Source organism: Cydia fagiglandana, chromosome 22, assembly GCF_963556715.1.
Source record: "Cydia fagiglandana chromosome 22, ilCydFagi1.1, whole genome shotgun sequence".
NCBI lineage: Eukaryota > Metazoa > Arthropoda > Insecta > Lepidoptera > Tortricidae > Cydia > Cydia fagiglandana.
In genome coordinates this window covers 8,176,139-8,201,980 of record NC_085953.1, presented here as the reverse complement: position 1 = coordinate 8,201,980, position 25,842 = coordinate 8,176,139, and the positions used below count along the sequence as shown (strand labels likewise).

General features: G+C 36.8%; 3 protein-coding genes across 3 annotated transcripts in view; 2 read left to right on the top strand and 1 right to left on the bottom strand.

Annotated features, from left to right (window-relative positions):
* The window catches only part of LOC134675442 (uncharacterized), a 241,098-nt gene extending 220,347 nt beyond the window's left edge, over positions 1 to 20,751 (top strand). The window contains exon 3 of the transcript XR_010099742.1: positions 20,738 to 20,751. The gene's annotated coding sequence lies outside the window, so the exon portion shown is untranslated. The remainder of the gene's footprint in view (positions 1 to 20,737) is intronic.
* On the top strand, positions 15,866 to 18,938 carry LOC134675613 (uncharacterized). Its single transcript, XM_063533936.1, has 2 exons — positions 15,866 to 15,928; positions 17,801 to 18,938. The coding sequence occupies exons 1-2, from the start codon at positions 15,887 to 15,889 to the stop codon at positions 18,902 to 18,904; spliced, it is 1,146 nt and encodes a 381-aa protein (XP_063390006.1). The 5' UTR covers positions 15,866 to 15,886; the 3' UTR covers positions 18,905 to 18,938.
* A 770-nt stretch (positions 20,752 to 21,521) lies between the features above and the next one.
* LOC134675637 (uncharacterized) lies at positions 21,522 to 24,243 on the bottom strand. The gene is made up of 3 exons (XM_063533966.1): positions 24,119 to 24,243; positions 23,811 to 24,013; positions 21,522 to 23,291 (listed from the first exon to the last, which is right to left on the bottom strand). Exons 1-3 carry the CDS (start codon positions 24,241 to 24,243, stop codon positions 22,309 to 22,311), a joined length of 1,311 nt encoding a protein of 436 aa, XP_063390036.1. The 3' UTR covers positions 21,522 to 22,308.
* Positions 24,244 to 25,842: the final 1,599 nt, after the last annotated feature.

The window sequence follows — 25,842 nt, the reverse complement described above, 5'->3', positions numbered from 1 at the left end:
ATGCGTGTTTGACTTGGACATGGACACCAAGCGAAATCAAAACATGCATTTCGTTTAGAAAAAAAGCATTCATGTGTTTTGAAAGACATCGACCTATGAGTTCTTTAATTTGTATTTTAACGTCAGGCCTACTTTAAAATAGATTACTCATTTAGATTAGGTATGTTCATTCACCGATATATTTTTTACATTTTGTACTAGGTATGTACCTAAATTCCGTAATTTATAACTCGATTGTAATTAATAATTATTCTAAATCAAACTTCACATCATGTCTTAAAACGAAAAACAAAACTCAGGAAAAGAAACCCACACTGGTTCCGTTTTCGAATGACGTAAAACATACTAGAATCGTGGTGGCTCCATCTTGTGACAATATTCAATATTACTTCGACAGCTTGAAATAATTGTCGTGCGCTGTTGCTCATAACGTAGTCAGTTGCAATATAATTGTGGTTTCAAATTTCGTAAATTAATGCATTGAATTCGTGTTGTTATTAATGTTTGTACTTCATCTATAATGTTTTTAATTTATGACACTTTAAATATCTCTTAATCCATCTTAATTTGTAGGATAAAAATTTCGTAATGGCCGATTATGATACACACTATGATATCGATTTGAAAATAATTATAACGCCTTCGGGATGGGAGGGCATGCTATTACTAAGACTCCGCTGTCCGTCCGTCCATCCGTCCGTCTGTCCAGGCTGTATCTCGTGATCTGTGATAGCTAGACAGCTGAAATTTTCACAGATGATGTATTTCTGTTGCCGCTATAACAACAAATACTATAAACAGAATAAAGTAAAGATTTAAGTGGGGCTCCCATACAACAAACGTGATTTTTGACCGAAGTTAAGCAACGTCGGGCGGGGTCAGTACTTGGATGGGTGACCGTTTTTTTTGTAGGTACGCTGGCGTACACTTAAAAAAAAATCCGCACACAAGTTACGCGTCGGATCCTAACGGTTTGATATACTGAACTAACGATTATCTATCGAATCTTATTGATAGAAACCATAAAATCGGTTATGGGGCGGTAGCGTGAAGTTGACCCTTAAGTGGGGCCACTTAAGTTTTTTTTAAATACGTAATGTAGTAGGATCCTAACGATTTCACATGCTACTAACATGAACTAACGATGAACTAACGACTACATATCGATTCCAATTGATAGGTACCATAAATACAGTTTTGGAGTGGAAGACGGTGTTGGCGCTATCCCCTACTTTAAAAAAATTCGCACACAAGTTATGCGTCGGATCCTAACGATTTGATATACTGAACTAACGTGAACTAACGATGAACTAACGATATAGATATGCCATTTGCGGGCACTCGATATGGGGCGGTCAACTTCACGTGAAGTTGACCTCCCCACTTTCGTTTTTAAAAAAAAAAACATCTTTTAGTCAGATCCTAACGATTTAATATACTGAACTAACGTGAACTAACGATGAACTAACGATTCTAATTGAAAGAATCCATAAAATCGGTTTTGGGGCGGTAGCGTGAAGTTGACCGCCCCACTTATGTTATTTTTTTAAAATACGTAATGTAGTCGGACCCTAACGATTTCACATGCTGAACTATCATGAACTAACGATGAACTAACGACTACATATCGATTCCAATTGATTGGAACCATAAATACAGTTTTGGAGCGGAAGACGGTGTTGCCGCTCCCCTACTTTAAAAAAAAAATCGTACACAAGTTATGCGTCGGATCCTAACGATTTGATATACTGAACTAACGTGAACTAACGATGAACTAACGATATAGATATGTCATTTGCGGGCACTCGATATGGGGCGGTCAACTTCACGTGAAGCTGACCTCCCCACTTTAGTTTTAAAAAAAAAAACATCTTTTAGTCGGATCCTAACGATTTAATATACTGAACTAACGTGAACTAACGATGAACTAACGATTCTAATTGAAAGAATCCATAAAATCGGTTTTGGGGCGGTAGCGTGAAGTTGACCGCCCCACTTATGTTATTTTTTTAAAATACGTAATGTAGTCGGATCCTAACGATTTCACATGCTGAACTATCATGAACTAACGATGAACTAACGACTACATATCGATTCCAATTGATTGGAACCATAAATACAGTTTTGGAGCGGAAGACAGTGTTGCCGCTCCCCTACTTTAAAAAAAAATTCGTACACAAGTTATGCGTCGGATCCTAACGATTTGATATACTGAACTAACGTGAACTAACGATGAACTAACGATATAGATATGCCATTTGCGGGCACTCGATATGGGGCGGTCAACTTCACGTGAAGTTGACCGCCCCACAAAATTGAAAAAAAAAAAAACTTAGAATCGGATCCTAACGATTTAAAGTACTGAACTAACGTGAACTAACGATTATCTATCGATTCTAATTGATAAAAACCATAAAATCGATTTTGGGGCGGTAGCGTGAAGTTGACCTCCCCACTTTTGTTTTTAAAAAAAATCGATGTTGTAGTCGGATCCTAACGATTTAATATACTGAACTAACGTGAACTAACGATGAACTAACGATGTAGATATGCCATTTGCGGGCACTCGATATGGGGCGGTCAACTTCACGATCATCAAGAGCGAAGATATAAGTTGATACATCGGTGTCCAATAACAGCAATATTCTTTACTGATCGCTGGTAACCCTCTTGTCTATACAATATAGTTGGACGACGGTACAAGGAAAAACATTTTTATTTGATTCCCTATGTAAAATGTCATTTTATGGAACTTGCTAACTATGTAAACAAAAGTCACTAGTAAATTCAACATTCAGAGACCATTTCAATATGGCGCACAGTGGTTCGGGTTGTATGGGCGCGCGGAATTAATTGTTTTTAAGAATAGGTGGGATTATAAAACGTGTGTAATGTGGTTTTATCGATAGAAACAGGTAAAATAAATAATATAAATAAATTTTTGTTTTGTTTATTAGAAATTTATATTAAAATCATCAAAAATATACTAAAAATACAAAATTATAATAATTCAAAAATGGTTTACAGAATTATTTGCAATAAATTGAGTATATAATAAAAATAATTACTAGTATAAATAAATAAAAAAGGCTTTAAATTAATAATTTTCTACAATAAATTGTTGTATTTCGTCGTGCTCTCGTCCTGTTTTCTTATAATTATTATTTGCTCTTAAGCTGTAAATAAAAAGGTCAGAAGATGTCAAAAGCAAGTTTATGATATCTTCGTTCGCAGATTCCCTTAAGCATTTCCTCGAATGGTACAATCTGTACCGACGATAATCCTTATTCCGCGCTTCCTGGGCTTCTTCAGTTAACATTCCAATCGGTAGAGCAGCAGCGGATATTATTTTACTTCCATGGGTCAGTATTTTGTGTACTGTATTTGGCATATAGTACCATTCGTACAAGCCAACGAATATTTCAGCTGTTTTATTGCAGTAATCTCCAAACTTTTCAGCATCTATTGTGGCACCAGAGTTAATTGCCTGTAATATTACTGAAAACCGGTGAATCAGTTCTTTCTACCCCTGTAATCTCTGCAACTAAACTTGGGTTACTGAAAAATCTCCTGGAGGTATTACCATCATTAGATGACCCCATACCTTGCTTGACGAAGTCAACTTTCAAACCCAATCTTTCGTACAACTCTTTTTGAATTCTATTCTTTTCTGCTTCTTTTTGTGGCCATGTGACTGCATTTGTTCTCCATTTACAAAATGACATGTTGTAGGCTATGTGTAGAATAGATTCCATGAGCTTTTAATACACTTATGCACATCTCGGTCACTTGAAATAGCAATTTCAACTAACTCTGCATTTGAAATGCTGAAACTTCCCATAACTACTAAGTAGGTACAATAACGCAAAAAAACAGTATTATTTTCTCGAATCGATAATTGTAACTGAAGAAGAAGAAAATAATGTATGCATTTTATACCCAAAATCAAGATATTTATTTATTAATCACCCCCATTAAGGTGTTAACCTCATTAAGGTGTTTCCTTACATTAAGTACGCTCATTAGTTATATGGTCATAATTCAAATGTTTGCAGGCCCCGGCAGTTGGAATCAATTTAGTAATTATCTCAGATACTTCGGCTATCATTTGTGCTATTTTTCGATGGAGCGGACGCTGGCGGAAGAAAGTAATACTCTTTTGAATAATGAAAATTGGCAAAATAATGACTATGTCGTTTTCGCCTAAGCCATACTCAAATTAAGCCACAAAGTCACTAATATTATATAACATATAAATAGCTTAATATATGCTCCTGTAACTAAAATAAATATTTTGTATACTTTAGCGCTGATTTCAGAAATATATGACCTGCAATAAACAAGTTTTTTAAGGGAACATTGGCATGTGTACAGCATCGTGTACTTTGGTCTATTAATTTACTAATAAATAATACACCAAAATTAAAATCCTTTCACGATAGACCTACACAAGTATTCTACTTTTAGATTTAAGACATACGAATGACTAAAGCTGACCTGTAAAATTTGGACTTTATTCCGCTCTTGAACCAATGTGTGGCGGTTTGTTTACATAGTTAGCAAGTTCCATAGAATGACACTTTAGGTACTATCACAACAGAACAACCTGAACGCAAACTAGTTCGTAATATCATCCCAAACATAGCTAAAAGTAAGTATGCTTATTATCCATTAACATGTACCTATAAATTCGTGTTTGGTAATAACCAGTTAAATAATTAGAGTAATCTCAACGCATATGGTTGCAAGATTAAAACGATCGCACAGCATTCGCTGGAGACATAACTCGTTTTTACTTAACCATAAACTACAAGGTTACTATAAAGTTAAATTCCGTTACAGTTTAAAATTAATTAACATTCCTAAAGTGCTTGACATACATTTACTTTGTGTATTTAAAGAAAAATTTGCGCGGGACAAGATTTTTTGTTGTCAAAGTGCTGGTTTGAATTAATGATTTCGGTGGCCCAGTTTGGTCGAGTTTTTGAATGTTGATGTCTGACAAAACCAAAAATGTTTTGGTACTAAAAGCATCATATTAATTCGCATTGCAACATTGGCCACGATTTCCTAATTTTTAATTGATTCACGCTTCAATAGCCATCTTATCTAAATGAAAAAGCAATCATTTAAGACCAAGCTTCTCGCGAGCATTTAAAAAAATCTTGCAAAGAATTCTCTTTGTTTCAATTAAACATTTGTTTCTCGTTTTTGGAGCCATCTGTTCCTTTTGCGGAGATTTGTTAAGACAACTCGTGCAAATATATTCCTGTCTTGCCCTAAAAGGCAAACTTCGAGTAAAAGATCTCACAGTCTGATACATCCTTTGTTTACCGCGTCACGCCACGCATGTCACCTCCAGAGATGTCATTGCTATCGCCTGTCGAGAACAGGCGAGTTCATCGATCAGGTTGAAGAGAACCTGTGTAGTGTTCTTTTCGATTAGCCATATTTGTTATGGAATTCAAGGTCACATTATCCTGGTGCCCAATTCGAATCACTTGTGCACTTGCAACCCGGTTTAACCTTTTAAACACGCGACAAAATTAACTTTTCGAGTGGAAATTGCGCGGCGGACAGTCAGTGAACTCGAAAATTCGGGAATTCTCATTTACCGAATATTAATAAACCCGCTATCTGGGTTAATCGAGGAATTTCGATTAAAATGTTCAATGAGTACGTAATTGACCAAGCACGTGGATCATACATCTATAAAATTTGCTAGTAGTAGGTACTAATTAAGTATTTATCTGCTATGGGTAGTTACACAGTCGCAATATTTATTTGGCAGTGGGCGGGGTACTTTGCTCGTAGAACACTGGGGCTGGGGCTGAAAAGTTCTAGAGTCGTGACCACATATTCAAAATTGTAGCGTAAATAAGGTTGTGGGGACAATAATGCTGACCGACAGTCTGGCCAATGTCGTAGAAACCGTTGGATGATGATGGACAGATTTGACGAAGGCCTTTGATCAGTAGTAGAGTTATTTCGGCTGATTTGATAACGATGATAATCATAATCGCTTTATACAGGGTGATTCATGAGACGTGAGCAGGACTAATCCTGCACACTCAGTAACAGATAATTGATCGATCACCGTCGTATTTAGGTGAAACAACTACACTTTTTCCTATTTTTTTACTTTTTGGTGAGGACAAATTTAATTCCCTACAATCATGGTCACCCTACAAGACCTAATTAATAAACATAAAACCTCTTTTACGAAGAAAAAAAAATGTCAAACCTGAGTGAGATACGAGTTTTCAAAAGTAACCAGACCGTGATGACAGTGATGACATTCAATTTGACACAGAATATCGATAGTTTAGTAATCTAATGTTAGGGTGACCATCCATGTCGTAAATAAATTAATAACTTTTTTTTTCACCACGACTAGAAAATTAACGTTAACCTCACTAATACTGATAGGAAACAGTTGCAAATAATTTACGAAATGCGCAGTGTTAGTCCTGCTCACGTCTCCTGAATCACCCTGTATACGTCCTTCCGTTAATCAGACCGGTAAACAAACAATCACAATTCTTCTTCACATTCATCAAATCAAACAGAAATAACGTGGGTTTATTCACAACAATAGAATAAAATAACGATCTTGATAGCGTACCAGTTTGCCAGGTTTCTGCGAAAGAGGCCAAGCGCGACAATCAACAGAGATCATCGGCCAAACTAACAAGGCCCATCAAAGATGACTCCAAACCCATTTTTACCTGTCTTCTTGGTGGTTCTGAGGCTCAAACATAACTGGTTCAGGTGGCAAATTTGACCAGTGAGAAAAGATCTTCTGTCAAAATAGATTACTGTATACTTTACGAGGCTCTTTATAGCCTGGTATATTAGACAATTGCAACCGTGGTAATGACAGTTGCATTGGGTTGCATCATCGGGTCATTCAATTGTTCACGTAATAATGTTGATTTAGTTGTGTTCCATTGTCGTACCTTATGATTATGGAAATAACTTATGGTTACCATTTTAGGTAAACGACTGGAAGGCTTAGGATAAAGGAGGTCTTATATTTTGCAACAAGAATGACTTAAGTCAAGTGTCTTAAGTCAAAAAAATTAAGAAACCTGTTTTCCGAGAACTTAAAAAGATAGATAGACACCGTCGGTTGTTTGATCAAACATAAAATTGTTTCATGGATTGTTCCTAATTCGATGAAATCATAATTTCTGGTGGTGGTGACGATTTGTAGGTATTGGAATATTTGATCAGCGAAATTAAGCTAATAGATTCGCTACACACTAGAATGACTCAAATAGTTAACGCCAAAGAAGGAATAGCTTTTCCGAGAATTTTAAATATAGTCGAGGAATCACAGTCGTTTGATCCAACCCTAGAGCGAATTCGTTGAAAGTTAAATGGGTTAGATCTTGTGTTTTGGTACGTGTAATATGTAAAACTCATGATGTGTATTTTAAATATTAACTAGCCGAGAAGACCAAAAGCTAAACAAGTACCGTTAAAACAATATATAAACGTGATAGATTAGATAAATAGGATAAGCATATATCGATTGCATAATCTTCATTATCTGACGACATCTCTTACGTTTCGTAATCTTCTTGAGACTATCAAATACTCAGTAGATAAAGAATACCAATTCAGAGAAATAAGTTCCATTAAAAATGTACCCAGACTCTGTTTTTCCCGTGAGACAGCCTACCAGCCGTGGTCACAAAAAGCGAAAATTACACACCCCACGTGGCAGGGTACTTAGCAAAACAAGTTCCAGATAAACTCGTGTCCTAGTTAATCGAGCTGCGGTTGCGGGACATGCCCCGTTTTACACTTGGATACACATTTGTTGCAGGCATTGATTTTCAATGTAATCGGGGAATTAAGCAGTAAAGAACAAAGAACAGCGAGAAAGGGGACCTTTTACTCTGCGTTTCTTATCAATGACTTAAGCAAATGTAAGTGTTTAGTGATAATCTGAATGATTGTTAATACTTTTATTAGATAGTCGAGCTACACACCTTCATTGTATACGAAGTGTTCATTAATTAACTTCTTCTATTTCGGGACATCTTCTAGGTTTGTCTTTAGGGCTTTCACGATCTTCAAAATGCTATGTCGATATTTTCTATCGTATGTTTTCCGGATTTATCGCAAATTAACAATTTGACATTTTGCTGGGATGACCGTTTTTTGGGACCACGACCGGTAAAATCCGCGCCAAAGCTTCAGGATCAAAGATAAACAAATTAACTCTTGTGTTAGGTATGTGTTCATAACACGAAAGTTTTAGGTATAATCGTCCATCTTTGGTTGGACTGAACAGCATTATTTATGACGAAGAAATGTAAAAGATATGACACCTTGAGTATGTATATGCAAAACAGAACGATCACGAATGTCATTTTTAACTTAAAATAGGAATAAATTTTGATCTTAATAAACTTTTCAAAACAGCGAAAGACACGCGTTAAGTCAGATGTTATCAAAGCCACTAGTTGAAGTTATTCCTTTGCGGAAATTTTCCTTAACGGAATGGTTACCTTTATCTAAGCAGCAGAAAATCCACTTAGAGGCAGTTATGCTCGCTTGGAACGCGGACTGTTGCTAGTAGAATGCTTCGTTTTCAGGGTTCCGTACCCGAAGGGTGATAACAGGAATTCTATTATTCTTCGCAGTCGCGCAGTTCGTGTCTGTCAGTGTTCTGGTGTCATAGTCAGCACATATCGCCCATAACAAGAAAACTTAATATACTGCCCCTATTCTTGAACTTAGACGGTTTTCTACATAATTAATAGGCTGAGCCAGATCTGCTACATTATTTTAAAAATTGGTATGATTTAAACTGACAACAGGTTAGAACCAAGTGTAGAAAACTTACACGACTGGGTTTTTTAGTTCAAAACTGGCTCACATAATCCAGTTACTTTTACCAAACAGAAACTAGTGCGAACCCAAATCCAGGGCATTAACCCGAATTCTCCCTGAAAATCTTTAAAGCCAAAAATCTGTTTGTTACCAACAAAATAACTCAGGAAGGGCAAGGGTCGGACATTTTAGGATCATGAAATGTTTTTGTTTGTCCCATGGAAGCTTTGGTACTTTAGGTACTTAGTATAATTTTGGGTCATTTACATATAATACGAAGAACGGGATTTGTTACTTTAATGGAATTTCCAATGCTCAATAATTTATTGGAGCATGCGAAAATATATACTTGTGATGAATTCTCTGTTGAAGTCCAGTCTCCCGAACATCTACTTAGGGTACGTTTGACTATATCGATAGTTAATAAACGTTGATCATTCACGCATAAAAATATGTGATAAAGACTGCGCATTGCCCTGAACAGTCTGAACTAACCATGGTTAGATCTATGGAAGTTCCAGGTTAGTTAAACTATTGAAGTTCTTATTTTGAAATGTCATTGACATTTGACGTGTTCAAGAAAACATACCATTCTTACGGATAAGTTAGTTAGTCGGATCGTTAACTTTTCTAGTAAACACTCGTACACGATCACGCTTGATGGACGCCTAGAATTTGCAATATTAGCGTGAATACCGTTTTAATTGCAGTTTCCTCTCGTTTGCGACGTTTTAATGATCAGTATGTACTTTGGTATCATCATCATCCTCATAGTGTTTGTTCCGTACTGTGACGGGGTCCGCTTTCCTGCTTTTCTCCTTCCACTTCGCTCTATCCTGGATATCTTCTTCAGCTAACCCACTGGCGTTACATATGTAGTTAGTACATATTTCTATATGCCACAGCCTTACGTGCAAGCATAGTATTATGTCGAAATCTATTTCATGTACTGAATTAAAGGATGGAACACAATCTTTATTTATTTCAGTGTATTTTGCGAAACAACTAATATTTTTGCATACCTTCCTACGTAAAGATGTCCATTTCCACACATAAAGTATGGTCCATTAAACAAGTTTCCCGGAGTAAAGTGTACTGTCGTAGAAAATGTAAGGGAAAACTTAAGCCTGATGAAGTGGGAAGAGTCTTATACGTAAGTGGAAAAATGCGCCTTTTTATTCTTGTTAGTTTTCCTCTGAAATATTGCGACATCGTTTTAAAATCTTTCGGAAGTTTCCCCACTGGTGTGCTGCAACAATACAGGTACTTACATAAGTGCTGCAGAATTTCAATAAACTTTAAATACACGATTATCTTGTCATTAAGAATAATAATACTTTCCTTTGTTTCGAAAGACAAATAACAAAATAATGGTAATGATGGTTATGACTTTCAAATACTTAGAGTACTTAAACATAAATACCTCCTTTCCCTACCTACTTGTCCTATTTGTAATAATTCAATAATTTTGTTCAAAACAAGTTAAACCCAAATCTTTGGGCAAATAAAGCTAAACTGAGTATCAGGCCCAAGGGCCATTATCCGTACTTAATTTCGACGACTTGGATATTTGAAATTATGACAGATTTCTAGGCCAATCCTTTACCTTATTACTATTCCAAAACGATTTATTCAACCCCTCGAGTTGGCTTACCGGAGCCACCTTTATGTCAACGATAACTAACAGACCAATTCGAACGTATACTGACATCAGAATGACATTGTGATTTAGTAATCGTGCGTCTCGCCCGCGCCACTTCACGCACGGAGAAGTACGAGCGAAATACAAAATAACATGATTTAAATATCATTCTGATATCAATGTACGTTCGACTAGGCCTGTAAGTCTAAATAACAAAACTCCACGGATCGCTGGGCGTAATGGCGTAAACGTTGCGTTGGTCTCAATACTCTCAATCAATTAATTAATTTCACAAACGGGTCAGATCTGGCTCGAAACTAATCCGGATCGGTATTTAATTGTTTTCTCAACTTATTCAATCGTTAAGTAAATTTATTTAAGTCAACATGAACCGGGTTGTTAGAATTGTTAGAAATATAAGCAATTGGAGTTTTGTCAATCAATCACTGGTTGTTTAATTATATTTAGGTTTATGAAAACATTTGTTTCTCTAATAAAGGAACGATGTTATATAGGCAATAATTATATGGATTCTTATTCGCCTTCGAATTCAACGTCCCACCTCACATGGCGGCCCTGCCAATGCGGCCTTCTGCTGCACTGGCGGCGCGCCGCGCCAGCCAAGAAGAAACGTCAAAACGAAAAATAAAAATAAGACATTATAGATCGATACTCCAAGCAAGTAGTTTCATTCAAAGTCCCACCTCACAACGCCAAATGCCGATGACCTGCGTGAAATCCAATAAATGAGTGTGACTGATTTTAACGAAGCGCCGATATTGTAATAATGGTGTTTTCGGCGGCCTTTTCCCATCCATTGTTAGACTTTCCTCTCCAATCAGGCATTCAGTGCTTTCAATTGTTGTTTTGATTAGACGTTACCTCACTATTAATTGCGATTTCAAAGACCCGATGTTTTCGTCCTAATGAATCTTTCAACAGGAAGTTTTTCTTAGTTTAATTAAAACTACAAACGGCATTTTGTAGTAGATTTTTTGCAAAAGTTTTCTTGAAACGAATTCTAATAAGTTTGCCAAATTAAGGAATGGTATAAATATCTGGATACATTTAAATAAATAAATAACTGGGGACAATCTTACACAGATTAACCTACCTAGCCCCAAACTAAGCAAAGCTTGTACTATGGGTATTAGGCGACTATACAAATATATATACATACTTAGATATATAGAAAACATCCATAACTCGGGAACAAATATTCGTGATAAACACAAATAAATGGATTCAAACCCAGGGCCTCCTGCTATATGATAGGTTGCTGGAGTTAATGTCCGGAGATTACTCTACTTGCCCTTTCAGATTCATAGATCTGGTTGGAAGTAATAGAATTCTTTCGAAGAATCCAGACGAATTACGAGCATTAGGAAACCCAAGCTATAAGCTATCCATTAATTTTCTTCAAATTTAATCATCGTTTCAACGACTTCCAAGCCAAATAATTAAAAAACTTTCTCCAATTCAACCGCTTCAATCGAAATTAGATGAATAAACCCCGAGAGCATAACGTTTAATCCTCAATTATTTCGCATTCTTACTTCCTTGATTCGTTAACTTGTTAGCACTGAAAATAGCTTTTGTCCTTAAAAGTTTATTATTAGTTATTACATTGACCTTTACCCTATAAACATTAACTGTATCGTGTTTAGCAAAAACAAGAACCACACGGTTTTGTTTCCATTACGGCATTGTCATTGAAACCATTTGTGTTATATCATTTGACCGAGACTCTGTGGGAAATGTTCTATTGTCAACTCTTGTTATTGACTTTTCTTAATTTCCCGTTCGTTCACTATACTGAGCAAAAAATCACATAGATACCTAATTTCTTTTCGACAGTTAAAGGAACTGACAGACTTCGCTTTGTCTTGCCTACATTCTTCGGAACACAATTTAACGTAACAGAATTTTGTGTGGCATTTTTTGCGGTTACAAGCGTGACGAATTGACTGTCCAATTTTCATAACTCCTTAGTTTTTTTTTAGCATCAAATCAAGTTACACACGTACATGTATGTATGAGTATTGCGTGTTCGCAAACATTGTTTTTAAAATGAGTCATTCGCCAATGAAAAACGTTTCTATAGATAGGCAGAAAATGTAAAATGTAACTGGAATTTCAATGACTCGCTGTATATGTAATGACACTAATGAGTAATGCCTAATGCCTAGTTTAAGTGTCACTTAGTGTCAAAACTGAAACGAAATGACCAGTTGTCAGTCCTTGTTTAAATAATAATGAAGATTATGGTTTTTTAAAAGTGTCTAATTAGTATAGACTTGTGAGAAATGAGGATTGACTATCGAAATAAAAAACACAATAACAATCTTGCAAAGAGGAACGAGGAGTATAACTACAGTTTAATATGAACGCAAACGTTTTAGTAAATCGCACACAAAATTTAATGACTCGGAATAAACAAATTGTAAACGTTTTCCGTGAGATAAACAGTCAATTACAGCATTTAATTATTCATTCCCGTCAGCGGAAAGTCCTTTATTTCTTCCAATTGGGTAGGTAAAGTTTTTTGAAGATAGGCAAATTATATTTTTTCCCGATAGTATTCATTATAGCGATCACGGAAATGCAGCTCTTTTATTTTTATATCATTTTATTGATTAAATATAATTTTTTAAATGATCGATATGACGTTTGTGAGGTGAAATGGCAGACTCGATTAATTAATTCCTTTGCGCGCAGTAAATGGGACGAGATAGAAAAAAAATCGATGTCAACTGTCAGTGTCACTGAGCTGTCATTCCCGAAAAATAACGGACAAGCCTCATTTTCTGTTGCCTTGCGAATTGCTTATTTTGATTTTATTTTCGACGACCTCAGCACGATCCACGGACTTCTGATTCCTCACGACATCGAATCGCGTATTTGGACAAAGATTGTATCTACTTTCGACAACTTGGCACTGCATATTGGACAACGTTTTCTTCCCTACACGACGACCCCTGCGCTGACCATTGGACTTATAAACGAGTAAATTAAGATCACAGACACCATGGAACTGGAACCTGGAAACGCTCGAAGGGACATAGAATATTATAGGGATGGCCTCCTTTGCTTTGTACCGTCGTGTAAGAAACACAGACGTGATTTTCCGACCTCTGCTTATTTAAGCATACCAAAGTCATTACAAGCGATTTGGTGCCAAGCATTGGGGATATATTGCCCAAAAAGAAACTTATATGTCTGTCAGGACCATATCAATGTGAGTATTGTTTGTAATAATCTACATATTAAGATTGTAGTCTAAATGTAGGTGTAGTTTTTGGCTACCAAGTCGCCGTGTTCTTTCGCTAACATCATTATTCTTCATTTGTCAAATATTACATATTTTTTACACATTACTACTGTAGGTACTGTCTAAAATCATTACCCTCTAGCTGCAGTATAGGTATGCTGTTTAAAAACTTAAAATCACTTTCAACTAGTTCTTTAAGGCTTGTTTAATGCATTTGGATAACAACCAACTTGGATCATTTTGTGTTAGTGACAGTATTTATCTTAAAGCTAATAAGTGTATAAATAAATAACAATTTACTACTTAACTAACTTATGAAATACTCATTTTGTTTCGTTTTGTGTGGACATATTATTTAACTTATCTACAAAAATTATTTCTTGTAATTTATATTATTATTTTTTTACATCCAGCCATATAGAGATATAGAGCACCCAATTGGACTGCAGCTAGTGTTAGACGTTAAATACACATTTAAACATTTAAAGCCACTTGCACCATCTTACTAACCCGGGGATAACCGGTTAAATCTGGAGTTACTGTGGTTACCAGGACAATTTGACACAACAAAATGGTTTAACCGATTAAACTCGGGTACGTGGAATGATGCAAGTGGCTCTTCTACATTACATATATATACTCAGACTTTATTTTGGAAATTATAAGAAATTCTTTATTTTCAGATCGTAGAAGATTGCTATAGAAGCAAATCTGGCAAGTTACACCTGAAAAAGACTGCAAATTTGATATTAACCAAAACTTATGATGAGAATGTAAGTATCCTTTCTGCATACTGTTTATAATAGGGTACCTTCCTACTAGTCAAATCAGTTTCTCTCTTAGAACTGTCAAAATGATTGTTAATATGGAATTTATCATGGGCAATTCACCTACTTTTTATATTTCTATCCAATTTATGAAATAGAACTTGTGTTTTAGAATAATTGCTACTTATCTAAGTATTTCTAATAATTATGTATGTATGTACCTAAACATTTTATTGCACATAAGACAGGTAATTATCATATATGTGCTGGTGGCCTAGCGGTAAGAGCATGCAACTTTAAATCCGGAGGTCGCGGGTTCAAACCCTGGCTCGTACCAATTGTATTGCAGTCTGTCTGTATTGGCCCTAATATTGCAATAAGAACCTTTATACCAGATTTCTGTTGAAATTTCAGATGGGAACATAAAACATAACATTGTGCTTGAAGCATAAGGACCCTTCTGTGATGGAAAGCCACATAATATAAATATTTATAAATACATACTTAATTGGTTGCGGAAAATCGCCCGTACTACAATACAATACTTACATAAATACATAGAAACACCCATGACTTAGGAAAAATATACATGCTCATCACACAAATAAATGCCCTTACTAGGATTTGAGCCTGGTACCATTGGTTTCATAATTAGGGTCACTACCCACTCGATAAAAAAACATTGTATTGCATATGAAAATAAATGTATAAATAAAATAAATAAATAAATATTGGGGACATATATCTTACACAGATCAACCTAGCCCCAAACTAAGCAAAGCTTGTACTATGGGTGCTAGGCGACGATATATATACTTATATAGATAAATACATACTTATATACATAGAAAACACCCATGACTCAGGAACAAATATTAGTGTTCATCACACAAATAAATGCCCTTACTGGGATTCGAACCCAGGACCATCGGCTTAGCAGGCAGGGTCACTACCCACTAGGCCAGACCGGTCGTCATTTTCATATTTTCATTTTCGTATAAACATTGTTTACCTTAGAATTCAGCGGTCGGCAACCTTTTAGCAGCCAAAGGCCACATAGTAGCTAACGGAGGTGACGCGGGCCGTACTTTGTTAATATTTATGACTTTATGAGACATTGTCGTTTGTCACTATTACATACAAAATATCCAAGGCGGCACTCGGGCCGCAAGTGACAGTTTCACGAGCCGTATGCGGCCCGCGGGCCGCAGGTTGCCGACCGCTGCCTTAGATGAATAAATAATAAATAAATAAGTTGAATGTTATATTTTATATTGATACTTATTATTTGTTTACATTTAGGAAATGCTGATTGACGAAAGCAACCTTACTCAAGATAAAGATCTGTCTACAGCAACAATGCCAATGTTTCATAATGGAAACACGCCTAACAATCTAAAGGTAAATTAAATAAAAGTTTAGAAACTGTTGTTAGCTAGGTGCAAAGTGAGCAGTGGGGGAAATAAAAATTAGGAATGGTCAGTCATCAAAATCTTGAGGCACGGACAGTCATGTTTACCATAAGGGCACACGGGGCCCGTGCCCAGGGCCCCAAAGGACATACAGTAACAGTATATTTGATTACCCATAATAAATAGAAGATCATAGTACAAACATGTTAGTTCAGTTCGCTTTCTTTACTTTCCAAAAGGGCCCCAAATTCTTATGTACCCAAGGGCCCCAGCATAATAGTTTAAGACGGCCCTGATGGGCACGGACATAACTTGCAGTCATAAAATACTTCGTTAGATTAATTCGTGGATTAATCCGTGGTTACTGCAATGTCACTTTTAAAGTACCTACGCCATTTGTAATAACTACTCTTCGATCTCGCCCCACACCTCTTTTTATGATTTCCAGCACCAATACAGTAACTTTAGTCACTAGCCTTCTCTATGTAGGTATGTTGTAGCACTGAATCACAAAAAATATATTATTCTATTCGACCCCCAGACAGACATATTCTCACATAAGGAACCGAGACTTAGCCACCGCAACTCGATATATGGAGTCGTTCTTCACACCCACGACTGTACCGTCATAATTTAGTATTAGATATTAGTCATGTATATAGTATAGTAGTTATAGAATAATTTGTTATGTTTATAACTTACATGTTTGGAATACCTATTAAGGGATCATCCATTAATTAAGTCACACGAATTTCTAGGTTTTTTGACCTCTCCCCCCTCCTTGTCATACTTGGTCACATTTTGCAAATCCCTCCCCACTTGGTGTGACGTCACATTTTAGGCAATTTTGTTTTGCAATACTAACTCAGCATTATTTTTTTATAAAAAATATTTTTGGTAAAAGAAATATTAGTAATTTTATAACACAAAACCAATTAGGAACGAAAATTACCTACTTCCAAAACCTCATTATTTAAATGTACAGCGAATAAAAAAAATAAAAAAAATTTACAGTACATATGGTCCTATTTTCCCGCACTAGTGCGTAAAATAGCACTTTTCGTGCGATGTCAAAAGTTTAGAGGGCCATATGTACTGTAAAACGTTGTACGATACACGTGCGAATAGGTAATTCGCAACTCGTGTCGATTTAAAACACTCCCTTCGGTCGTGTTTTAATTTATCGCCACTAGTTTCGAATTTCCTCTTTTCCGCACTTGTATCGTAAATAACTATTCCGGTTACTGATCAATAGTGATGAAGTTAAAGTAACGTCACAATGTTTGTGACTCCCCCCCTCCCCCATGTCACAACATGTCACATTTTCTTGACCCCCTCCCACCCCCTAAACCTGTGACGTAATTAATGGATGACCCCTAATGTAAGATACTTAGTCAATTAATAAATAAATGATTGAACTTGTCATAGCATAATTTGTTAACCAAGCTCATAAGTATATCAAATATTTTATTGAATGCCTATCAATTCCTTGAAATAGTTTTTTTTTATCATTATGCAGTTTTATAAACTAGGTAACTTTAAAATCTAACCTATGGCCTATGGGCCTTTGCTCCAATAGCGCCAAGCTCACGCCATGCTACCGCTGGCGCCGCCGCTCGGCAGTGTGAACAAGTCTATTGTTGCTATCATAATAATATTTGTGTAAAGAGCAATATGCCCAGCACATGATTGGCGTGACAGTATCTCGCCCGTAAGATAGACTACCCGTCTTTTTCTAACTGTATTTTTTAAAGATGGATGGGTTAGTCCTATCTCACGGACGAGATACTGCCTCGCTGATCATGTGCTAGCCCATTAGGTGTCAATACCTATACCTATACATACGTTTCTCTTTTTCCAGTGTGATTCTGTGACACAAACAGATATCAAGTGGTCGAATAAAGCTGTGTCGGTGAAACCAACTCTAAGAAGCATAGGCTGTTCGACAAACATCAAAGTCACATATGTAACGGAGAAAATAATGCCAAGCCAGCATTCGTCATCCACCGCAAGCAGTTCGTCGACACGCTCGTTGTACGAACCCTTCTCCAGCCCGTCATCATCAAGCACATGGCAAGAGAACGGAATTGAAGCTAAAGATATGTCGGGACGTGCACATATTTTGAAAACGATTGAGGAATATCCCAAAATGTATGTCGGGGTACCCAAATCATATTACTGGCTATTAGAATTTCTATCTAAGGAATGCAACCTGCGACTATTGCATGTGATTATCACATTGTTTAAATTGAAACAAAATGATTCAATACTGAGGTTAAGTCATCAATTCCAACTAAGTAAAGTAACAGTGCAGGAGGTGTTAAGAAATAGTATACCTAAATTAGCAACTTTTTTGCAAATGTTTATATACCTGCCAGAACCTTTCATAATCAAAAAAACGTTGCCTCCAGTATATAAAGTGAGATATGCAAATGTGCAATGCATATTGGATTGTTTTGAAATCCAAATAGAAAAAGCTTCAAACACTGTTAAGCAGTCCAGTTCTTGGTCTAATTACAAATGGTGCAATACAGTGAAATATTTACTTGCATGTTGCCCAAATGGGTTTATATGCTTTATATCTAAAGGTATTGGAGGAAGAATCTCCGACAAAGCTATTACTGAACGTAGTGGTTTTGTGGATATTCTTCCTCCAGGGGCTGTGGTTCTAGCCGACAGAGGCTTCAAGGGCATAGAACCTCTACTAGCTCAGAGGCACGCGAAACTGCTTAGGCCTCCCACTGTTTCTTCGAAAGAGACACCTTCCAAGGCAGAGGTAATACAAACCAAAGTAATCGCCAGCTTGAGGGTACACGTAGAACGTGTGATACGGCGGTTGAGGGAATTCTCGTTCTTGGAGCCTCACTCGACTGTAAACCATAATCATGTCAAGTATGTAGATGAAGCTGTTTTGATAGCAAGTGCTCTAGTTAACTTACAAAGCAGTATAATAAAAATCCAATAAGTATCATATCGTTTTATTATATAAATCCACAAATCCATATATCATAAAAATTAATAAATGATATAATAAAAACCGGGCAAGTGCGAGTCGGACTCGCGCACGAAGGGTTCCGTACCATAATGCAAAAAAAAAGCAAAAAGAAAACGGTCGCCCATCCAAGTACTGACCACTCCCGACGTTGCTTAACTTTGGTCAAAAATCACGTTTGTTGTATGGGAGCCCCATTTAAATCTTTATTTTATTCTGTTTTTAGTATTTGTTGTTATAGCGGCAACAGAAATACATCATCTGTGAAAATTTCAACTGTCTAGCTATCACGGTTCGTGAGATACAGCCTGGTGACAGACGGACGGACGGACAGCGAAGTCTTAGTAATAGGGTCCCGTTTTACCCTTTGGGTACGAAACCCTAAAAATTAGGGGACATCATTCATTACACAAATCGACCTAGCCCCTAATTAAGCAAAGTTTGTACTATGGGTACTAGGCGACGATATACATCCATATATATCCATACTAATATTATAAATGCGAAAGTGTGTCTGTCTGTCTGTTACCTCTTCACGCTAATATTAACCAAAACTTATGATGAGAGTGTAAGTATCCTTCCTGCATTTAGAATCAAACTAGCGCCAGACACATAGCATAGGTTACACAAAAACCTTATCTAAAGTACCTTCCTCAAGAATCACTATTGATAGGTGAAAACTGCATGAAAATACCTACAGCCAGTAGTTTTCGAGTTCATCATCATCATATTTATTCACCAACAATACAAGATTGTGTTTTATCTGCACTTAGTTACAATAAAATACAATAACTTTTTGCAAATCTATCTATACAGGGTGATCAATCCAAATGGGTCAGTATGGAGAAGTCAGAAACTATAAGAGATAGCGAAATCTGTTCTTAGGAACCATGGCGTCGATTTTAGATTTAATAATAATGGAATTCAATTTTTTTTTAATATATCATACATAACCGGGATTCGAACCTGGTCAATATTCTTGTTGTTTGTTTGCATGGCAACTTTTAAACGATGCGTGATAGGTGGGGGGGTGCTCGACCAAATATCATAGAGGGCCCCGAGACAAAACAAACTACATTAAAAAAATTCAAAATGGCAGACTTTTTTTTATTTTTTCAAGTTGGTCCGAGCGCGCTGATATGCGGCGAGGGGGGGGGCCAAGATTACTATGTCAAATTTTTATTTGAAAAATTCATAATGGCGGCGGTCACGGGCTAAGTCAAATTTCCAAGTAGGTTAAGCGAGCCCGAAGGGCGAGCTTCAGGCCCGGAGGCCGAAGGCTGACCCCGGCGGAAGGCCGAAGGCCCGGAACCTCCACCCCGACTCCCAAAACGCGAGGCCGAAGGCCGAGCTGCGTGAATGCGGTGCTTCCAAGCGTTCTACCAAGTCAACTGTCTTGATGAGCGAAGCCGGCGGGCCGAATGCCCGACGGCGAAGCGTCGAGGCTTGCGAAGGCCGAGCTCCGCGTAGGGCCGAAAGGCCCGAGGCGTCACACGAGGGGGAAGTTGGAGCTTAAACACGACCCAACACTTATCCTATTGGGAGTCGGGGTGGAGGCTCGGGGCCTTCCGCCCTCCGCCTGGGTCGGTCTTTGGCCTCCCGGCCTGAAGCTCGCCCTTCGGGCTCGCTTAACCTACTTGGAATTTTGGCTTTGCCCGTGTCCGCCGCCATTTTAGACTTTTCCTAATTTTTTTTGACATGGTAATCTTGGGCCCCCAGGCTCGCCGCATGCCAAATCTCAGCGCGCTCGGGCCAACTTGAAAAAATGAATATTGACCAGGTTCGAATCCCAGTTATGTATGATAGATTGAAAAAAAAAATTAATGCCATTATTATTAAATCTAAAATCGAAGCCATGGTTCCTAAGAACAGATTTCGCTATCTCTCACAGTTTCTGACTTCTCCATACTGACCCATTTGGATTGATCACCCTGTATATATAAATGCAAGTGTCCTGACTGACTGACTGATTCATCAACGCAGAGCCGAAACTACAAAAGATAGAAAGTTGAAATTTGCACACTAGATTACATGTATAAAGTGTACAAGAGATAAGAAGCGTTTTTGAAAAATGCAACCCCTAAGGGGGTTAAAAAGGGGATGAAAGTTTGTATGGATATCAAACATTTTTATTTTAAGCTAGGAATTTGAAACTTCTTAAAAAGATATATTATTAAAATACAAGAAAACTGATTTCAGCGTTTTTGAAAATACATCCCCAAAGGTGATTAAAAAGGGGTTGAAAGTTTGTATGGATATCAAACATTTTTTTCAAGCTTTCAAGCTAGGAACTTCAAACTTGGTAAAAGGGCATTAACATTATATTAAAAGTTTGTATTATAAAGTTTGATTCGATGAAAATTATAGGTAGGTACTCAAGATGTAAAATGTTCAAGATAAGAGTCCACGCGGACGAAGTCACGGGCAACATCTAGTAATATAATAATTAATTTAGACTTAATACCTAGTAACACATTTTTGCACAACATTATACATAATAAGATCAAATAAGGCATTATTAATGAACTACCTACTTTATTGCTACCTACATTAACTAAACTCAGTATTAAGTAAGTAGTTTAAGCGAACATTTTTATTTAATTTAGACCGAGGTGCATTCGTGTCGGCCTTTCTTCATACAACACAATATTCCAACCGTTGCTTACTTATACATATATGTATAGCTCAGGTCTGTAGGTACCTATGCTTGTTCATAAATATAAAGATGAATTCATAGAAGCACAACAGATGAGCTCTCATAATGCTAGACAACAAAACAAACATACGTTACACAAACCCCAAGTCACAAACCAGTCGCCAGTCTAAAGGAGGTCGGATCCAAGAAAGTACCAGTATTAGGCGAAGAATGGGCATATAGCCAGTAACCAGCTTCCCGGGTTACGACCGCCAAAAGCCTCGCGAGATCTGGAACTGTACAGTTGTTTAGAAGAGTATCGTAAGTTAAATCACAGTTACGAAAATTTTAAAACCAATTTTTTTTATTATCCCAACTCCTTTGTGATTTCGGGTTTTCAGGAAATGTTTTGTCCGGGAAACCAATTTTAAAAGCATTTATAGCATCCTCAAAGCCCGCAATCTCAAAGTTTGTGGGCAAAGCCCTTAAGATATTTCGCATGAGACCAGGCGTGCAATGAGTGGACGCCAAAAAGGCTGAGGAAGCCACACTGGAAATCTTGCGGATTCCTAAACCTACAAACCGAAGAGGGAGGGATGCTATGGACCAGGAAGGCTCACTGAATGTTTAGAATCGTCTCTAGAAATAAATTTTGATCAAATTAGGCGACAATAAATTTAGATGTTTCCAAACATGACACTCCAAACTAAGTACAATGAAACCATTGGTTAATAGATGAAATTTAAGACAGCGCGTTTCTTAAGATTATTGGGTATATTGTGTCTTTCCAAAACTGTTCTGCCTTTTGTAACAAATTGTTAGTATATGTTGCGTCAAACTTAACCCAAATTATTTTAATATTTTTGTTCTGTTCGAAATCTGGATCCGCAATGCAAAATGCACACTTTTTTTTTCCAGTTGCCAGCATTTGCAGTTGACATTGAGCCAAAAACTTATCTTTTATTTTGTTATTATCTATGTAGTTTTTGCTGGTTTCCACAGTAGTAGGACATTTAATTTCTATTATAAAATTATTTGCTATGCCATCAGGTGAAGCACCGCAAAACAAGTTTATAAGGTAAAAACCACATTCTTCAATTTTTACCCCCAGTTTCTTTTCAATTTCCCTTACTACCGGTTTTTCTAGCTGTTTACCTCTCTTCATAGCTTTTGTGTCATACATTTTATATCCACCAAGAATTTGCTCAACCAGTGAGCCATCAGTAGTACGACAGCGGCAAGCATCATAAATTTTGGAAGCCGTTATTCTCCCCTGACGAATGCTATGCCATAGCTTTGACTCTGCTTGTTTTTTTGTATTTATTTCAATTTCATCTTGCACAATTTGAGTCAAAACTATAGACATTTCGGTTTTAAAATTTTCGTAACTGTGATTGTCAGATTTTGTTGTGAACTCTAAAATCATGTCGAACACACAATATTTTAGTAAACCGGTGTCATGATCCGGTAACATGTTTAAAATGAGAGAATCTCCCAATTTTCTTTTTTTGCATTCTTCATAAAACACCTTCATTCTCTCGGGATCTCTTGGTCCTAATTCAATCGCTCGTTTTTTTGATGGAAAAATGTCCTTTGAAAAGACTGGTTCTGTACCTTCACTGGATGCTCGAGGCTTAGCCCAATAACATTGCACGGAAGTAGGTGATGGTTCAATGGCTCTAATTAGCAACCAGTATAACACTGCCAATGAATGCTTACATCCACCTGAAAAGAAGAACAACATTCATTTAAATGAGGATAGACACTCAAAACGAACGTCAGATGACTCTAAATTGTTAGAAAAAATTGACATTACTTGTTTAAGAACTTAACAGCTCATGGCAATCTAATAATAATAATCAAAATACAAGTGCAGAAAGTTTAATTGGCATATCATCATCATGTATTTTTAACTATTTTATGGATATGTAAGGGGTACACCGAATATATAAAGTGTATATATAAAACTACCTATAATAAAATTAAAAACTAAACTAATCTAAAAGACTACAGTGGATAAGGTAGGTAGGAGGAGACCTATGCCAAAATGCAAACCTAACTTAATATTGATGAGCTTTTTGCATGATTCTTTAAAAAGAACATGGCATGTGCACTTGGAGCCCATGTGAAGAAATATATATCATATAACTACTATAGACCTTTTATGAGCTCCAGTTGGAACGTAATTAAAATAATAAAATGTACATTAACTACAGATATTAAGTATATTATAAGACTATTTACCAGCTGATGCAGGGCAATCATCATTATCACATGTTGCATCAATGACTTTATTATTTTTTTCGTCTATTTCAACTGTAACAATATAATTTTTTTTCCTTAATTTCGTCTCCGGTACAACCTTAGCTCTAAGAATGCATTCTGTGTCGTTCCTTTGAATTTCGACATATCCTATGTTATTCTCTACATATCCATCTCTTGATGACCTAAAACAATAAAGAATGAATTAAGTTAAGGTGTATATGGACAATAAATTGCAGGTGAAATATAAATAACAAAATGTTTAATGTATGTATTTCACAGATACGTACAGGAGGGCCTTTGCCCCTCTAATTTCAGCGGCATTGTGCTTATCGCTGTCATGATAGTAATTTAGGATCATGACTAGGTCCATGTGGGGCAAGTTTGTAGAGTCTGCTCGGATGAACTCGCTCATTTTCCTTGCAGAACTCAGTCCAATGGTCAGCGCAGGGGTCGTCGTGTAGGGAAGAAAACGTTGTCCAATATGCAGTGCCAAGTTGTCGAAAGTAGATACAATCTTTGTCCAAATACGCGATTCGATGTCGTGAGGAATCAGAAGTCCGTGGATCGTGCTGAGGTCGTCGAAAATAAAATCAAAATAAGCAATTCGTAAGGCAACAGAAAATGAGGCTTGTCCGTTATTTTTCGGGATGACAGCTCAGTGACACTGACAGTTGACATCGTTTTTTTTTCTATCTCGTACCATTTACGACGCGCAAAGGAATTATTGGGATCTGACATTCCACCTCACAAACGTCATATCGATCATTTAAAAAATTATATTTAATCAATAAAATGATATAAAAATAAAAGAGCTGCATTTCCGTGATCGCTATAATGAATACTATCGGGAAAAAATATAATTTGCCTATCTTCAAAAAACTTTACCTACCCAATTATAAGATTTACTCCGAAATCTTCGTCATCTCGCGAAATCAAATCGGCTCTCCGCGTTGGTAACGTCCGTATTTAGAAGGCCCGCTCCCACTGAGGTTCTCTGGAATTATCATTTCGTGAATATTCTGTCGGAACTTAGAAATAACACGCTCGGCGTTTGCTGATTTGTTGATCTTTTTGGGCATCGTGAATTTCCGTTTTGCTCGGTTTCACTTTTATCTTATATTTCACCTTTTTGTTACCATCCGCTTTTATAATGGCCAGGATAGCATCAATTTCGTAAAAATGCTTCTTTTTCGTACTTTTTATCGATTCAGAATCTTATTTACATTAGAGTTTATGCCACAAATATTTTTTTAAAGAAATGTTATTTTTGTAAGCACTTATGTAATTTGAAAGATCCTTAATAATACACAAACACATGTAGTTAATTTTAACAGTATAAAAATATAGACCTGCATACTCGTATTTGGTAGCAAAATAAAACGCACACGTCGGCAATGTTTATCGTTACAGTTGAGTTATTTCAGAAAACAGTCCACTAAAATCTGTTTCATTTCTCTCGACTTTGTTTACTTTCCCCTGTCAACGGCAATTTACGGAATGTTTTCGTTCAAAAATTGTCACGGAAATCGGAATCAATTCCCGCAACCACCGTTTGTTTACAAACAAACCGCCGAGAACGCCAAGTCACAAAAACGCGCAATCTCTCGTAACTCCCAGACACTTGTCTTTCGAAAATAGAACACCTTACTGGGAGTGGTTATAACTGTCTAATCCGGTGGCGGGCGTCGTGTGCGCATCAAAATCGGATGGTAATTAAAAAGTCTTAACAGCCTGCTTAGAAGAGTATTCTGTATATGTGTAAGGTGGTCAAATATCGTGGATCAAACCTCGGTTGTATAGAAAAGAAAAAAAAACCTCCTTGAAACAAATGCAAAAAGATGACGAAAATGAGGGCTAGGATCAGGATCCTTATACTACACACAGACAAGACCTGCTAGCATCAGTGGCGTCTCGCGCGTGTATTGTACATCTAGCGCGACAGTATGGACTCGCGCACGAGAAAGCAACTCATGCTAGACCGCAAGAGGTTAAAGAAATTTGCTCTTGAGAA

Coding starts and splice junctions, on each gene's coding strand:
- LOC134675637 (XM_063533966.1), bottom strand. CDS start 24,243: ATGAGCGAGTTCATCCGAGCAGACTCTACAAACTTGCCCCACATGGAC. Junction 24,014..24,118: donor AGAGGGGCAAAGGCCCTCCT/GTACGTATCTGT, acceptor TTATTGTTTTAG/GTCATCAAGAGATGGATATG. Junction 23,292..23,810: donor TGATTGCCCTGCATCAGCTG/GTAAATAGTCTT, acceptor TCTTCTTTTCAG/GTGGATGTAAGCATTCATTG.
- LOC134675613 (XM_063533936.1), top strand. CDS start 15,887: ATGCCAATGTTTCATAATGGAAACACGCCTAACAATCTAAAG. Junction 15,929..17,800: donor ACACGCCTAACAATCTAAAG/GTAAATTAAATA, acceptor CTCTTTTTCCAG/TGTGATTCTGTGACACAAAC.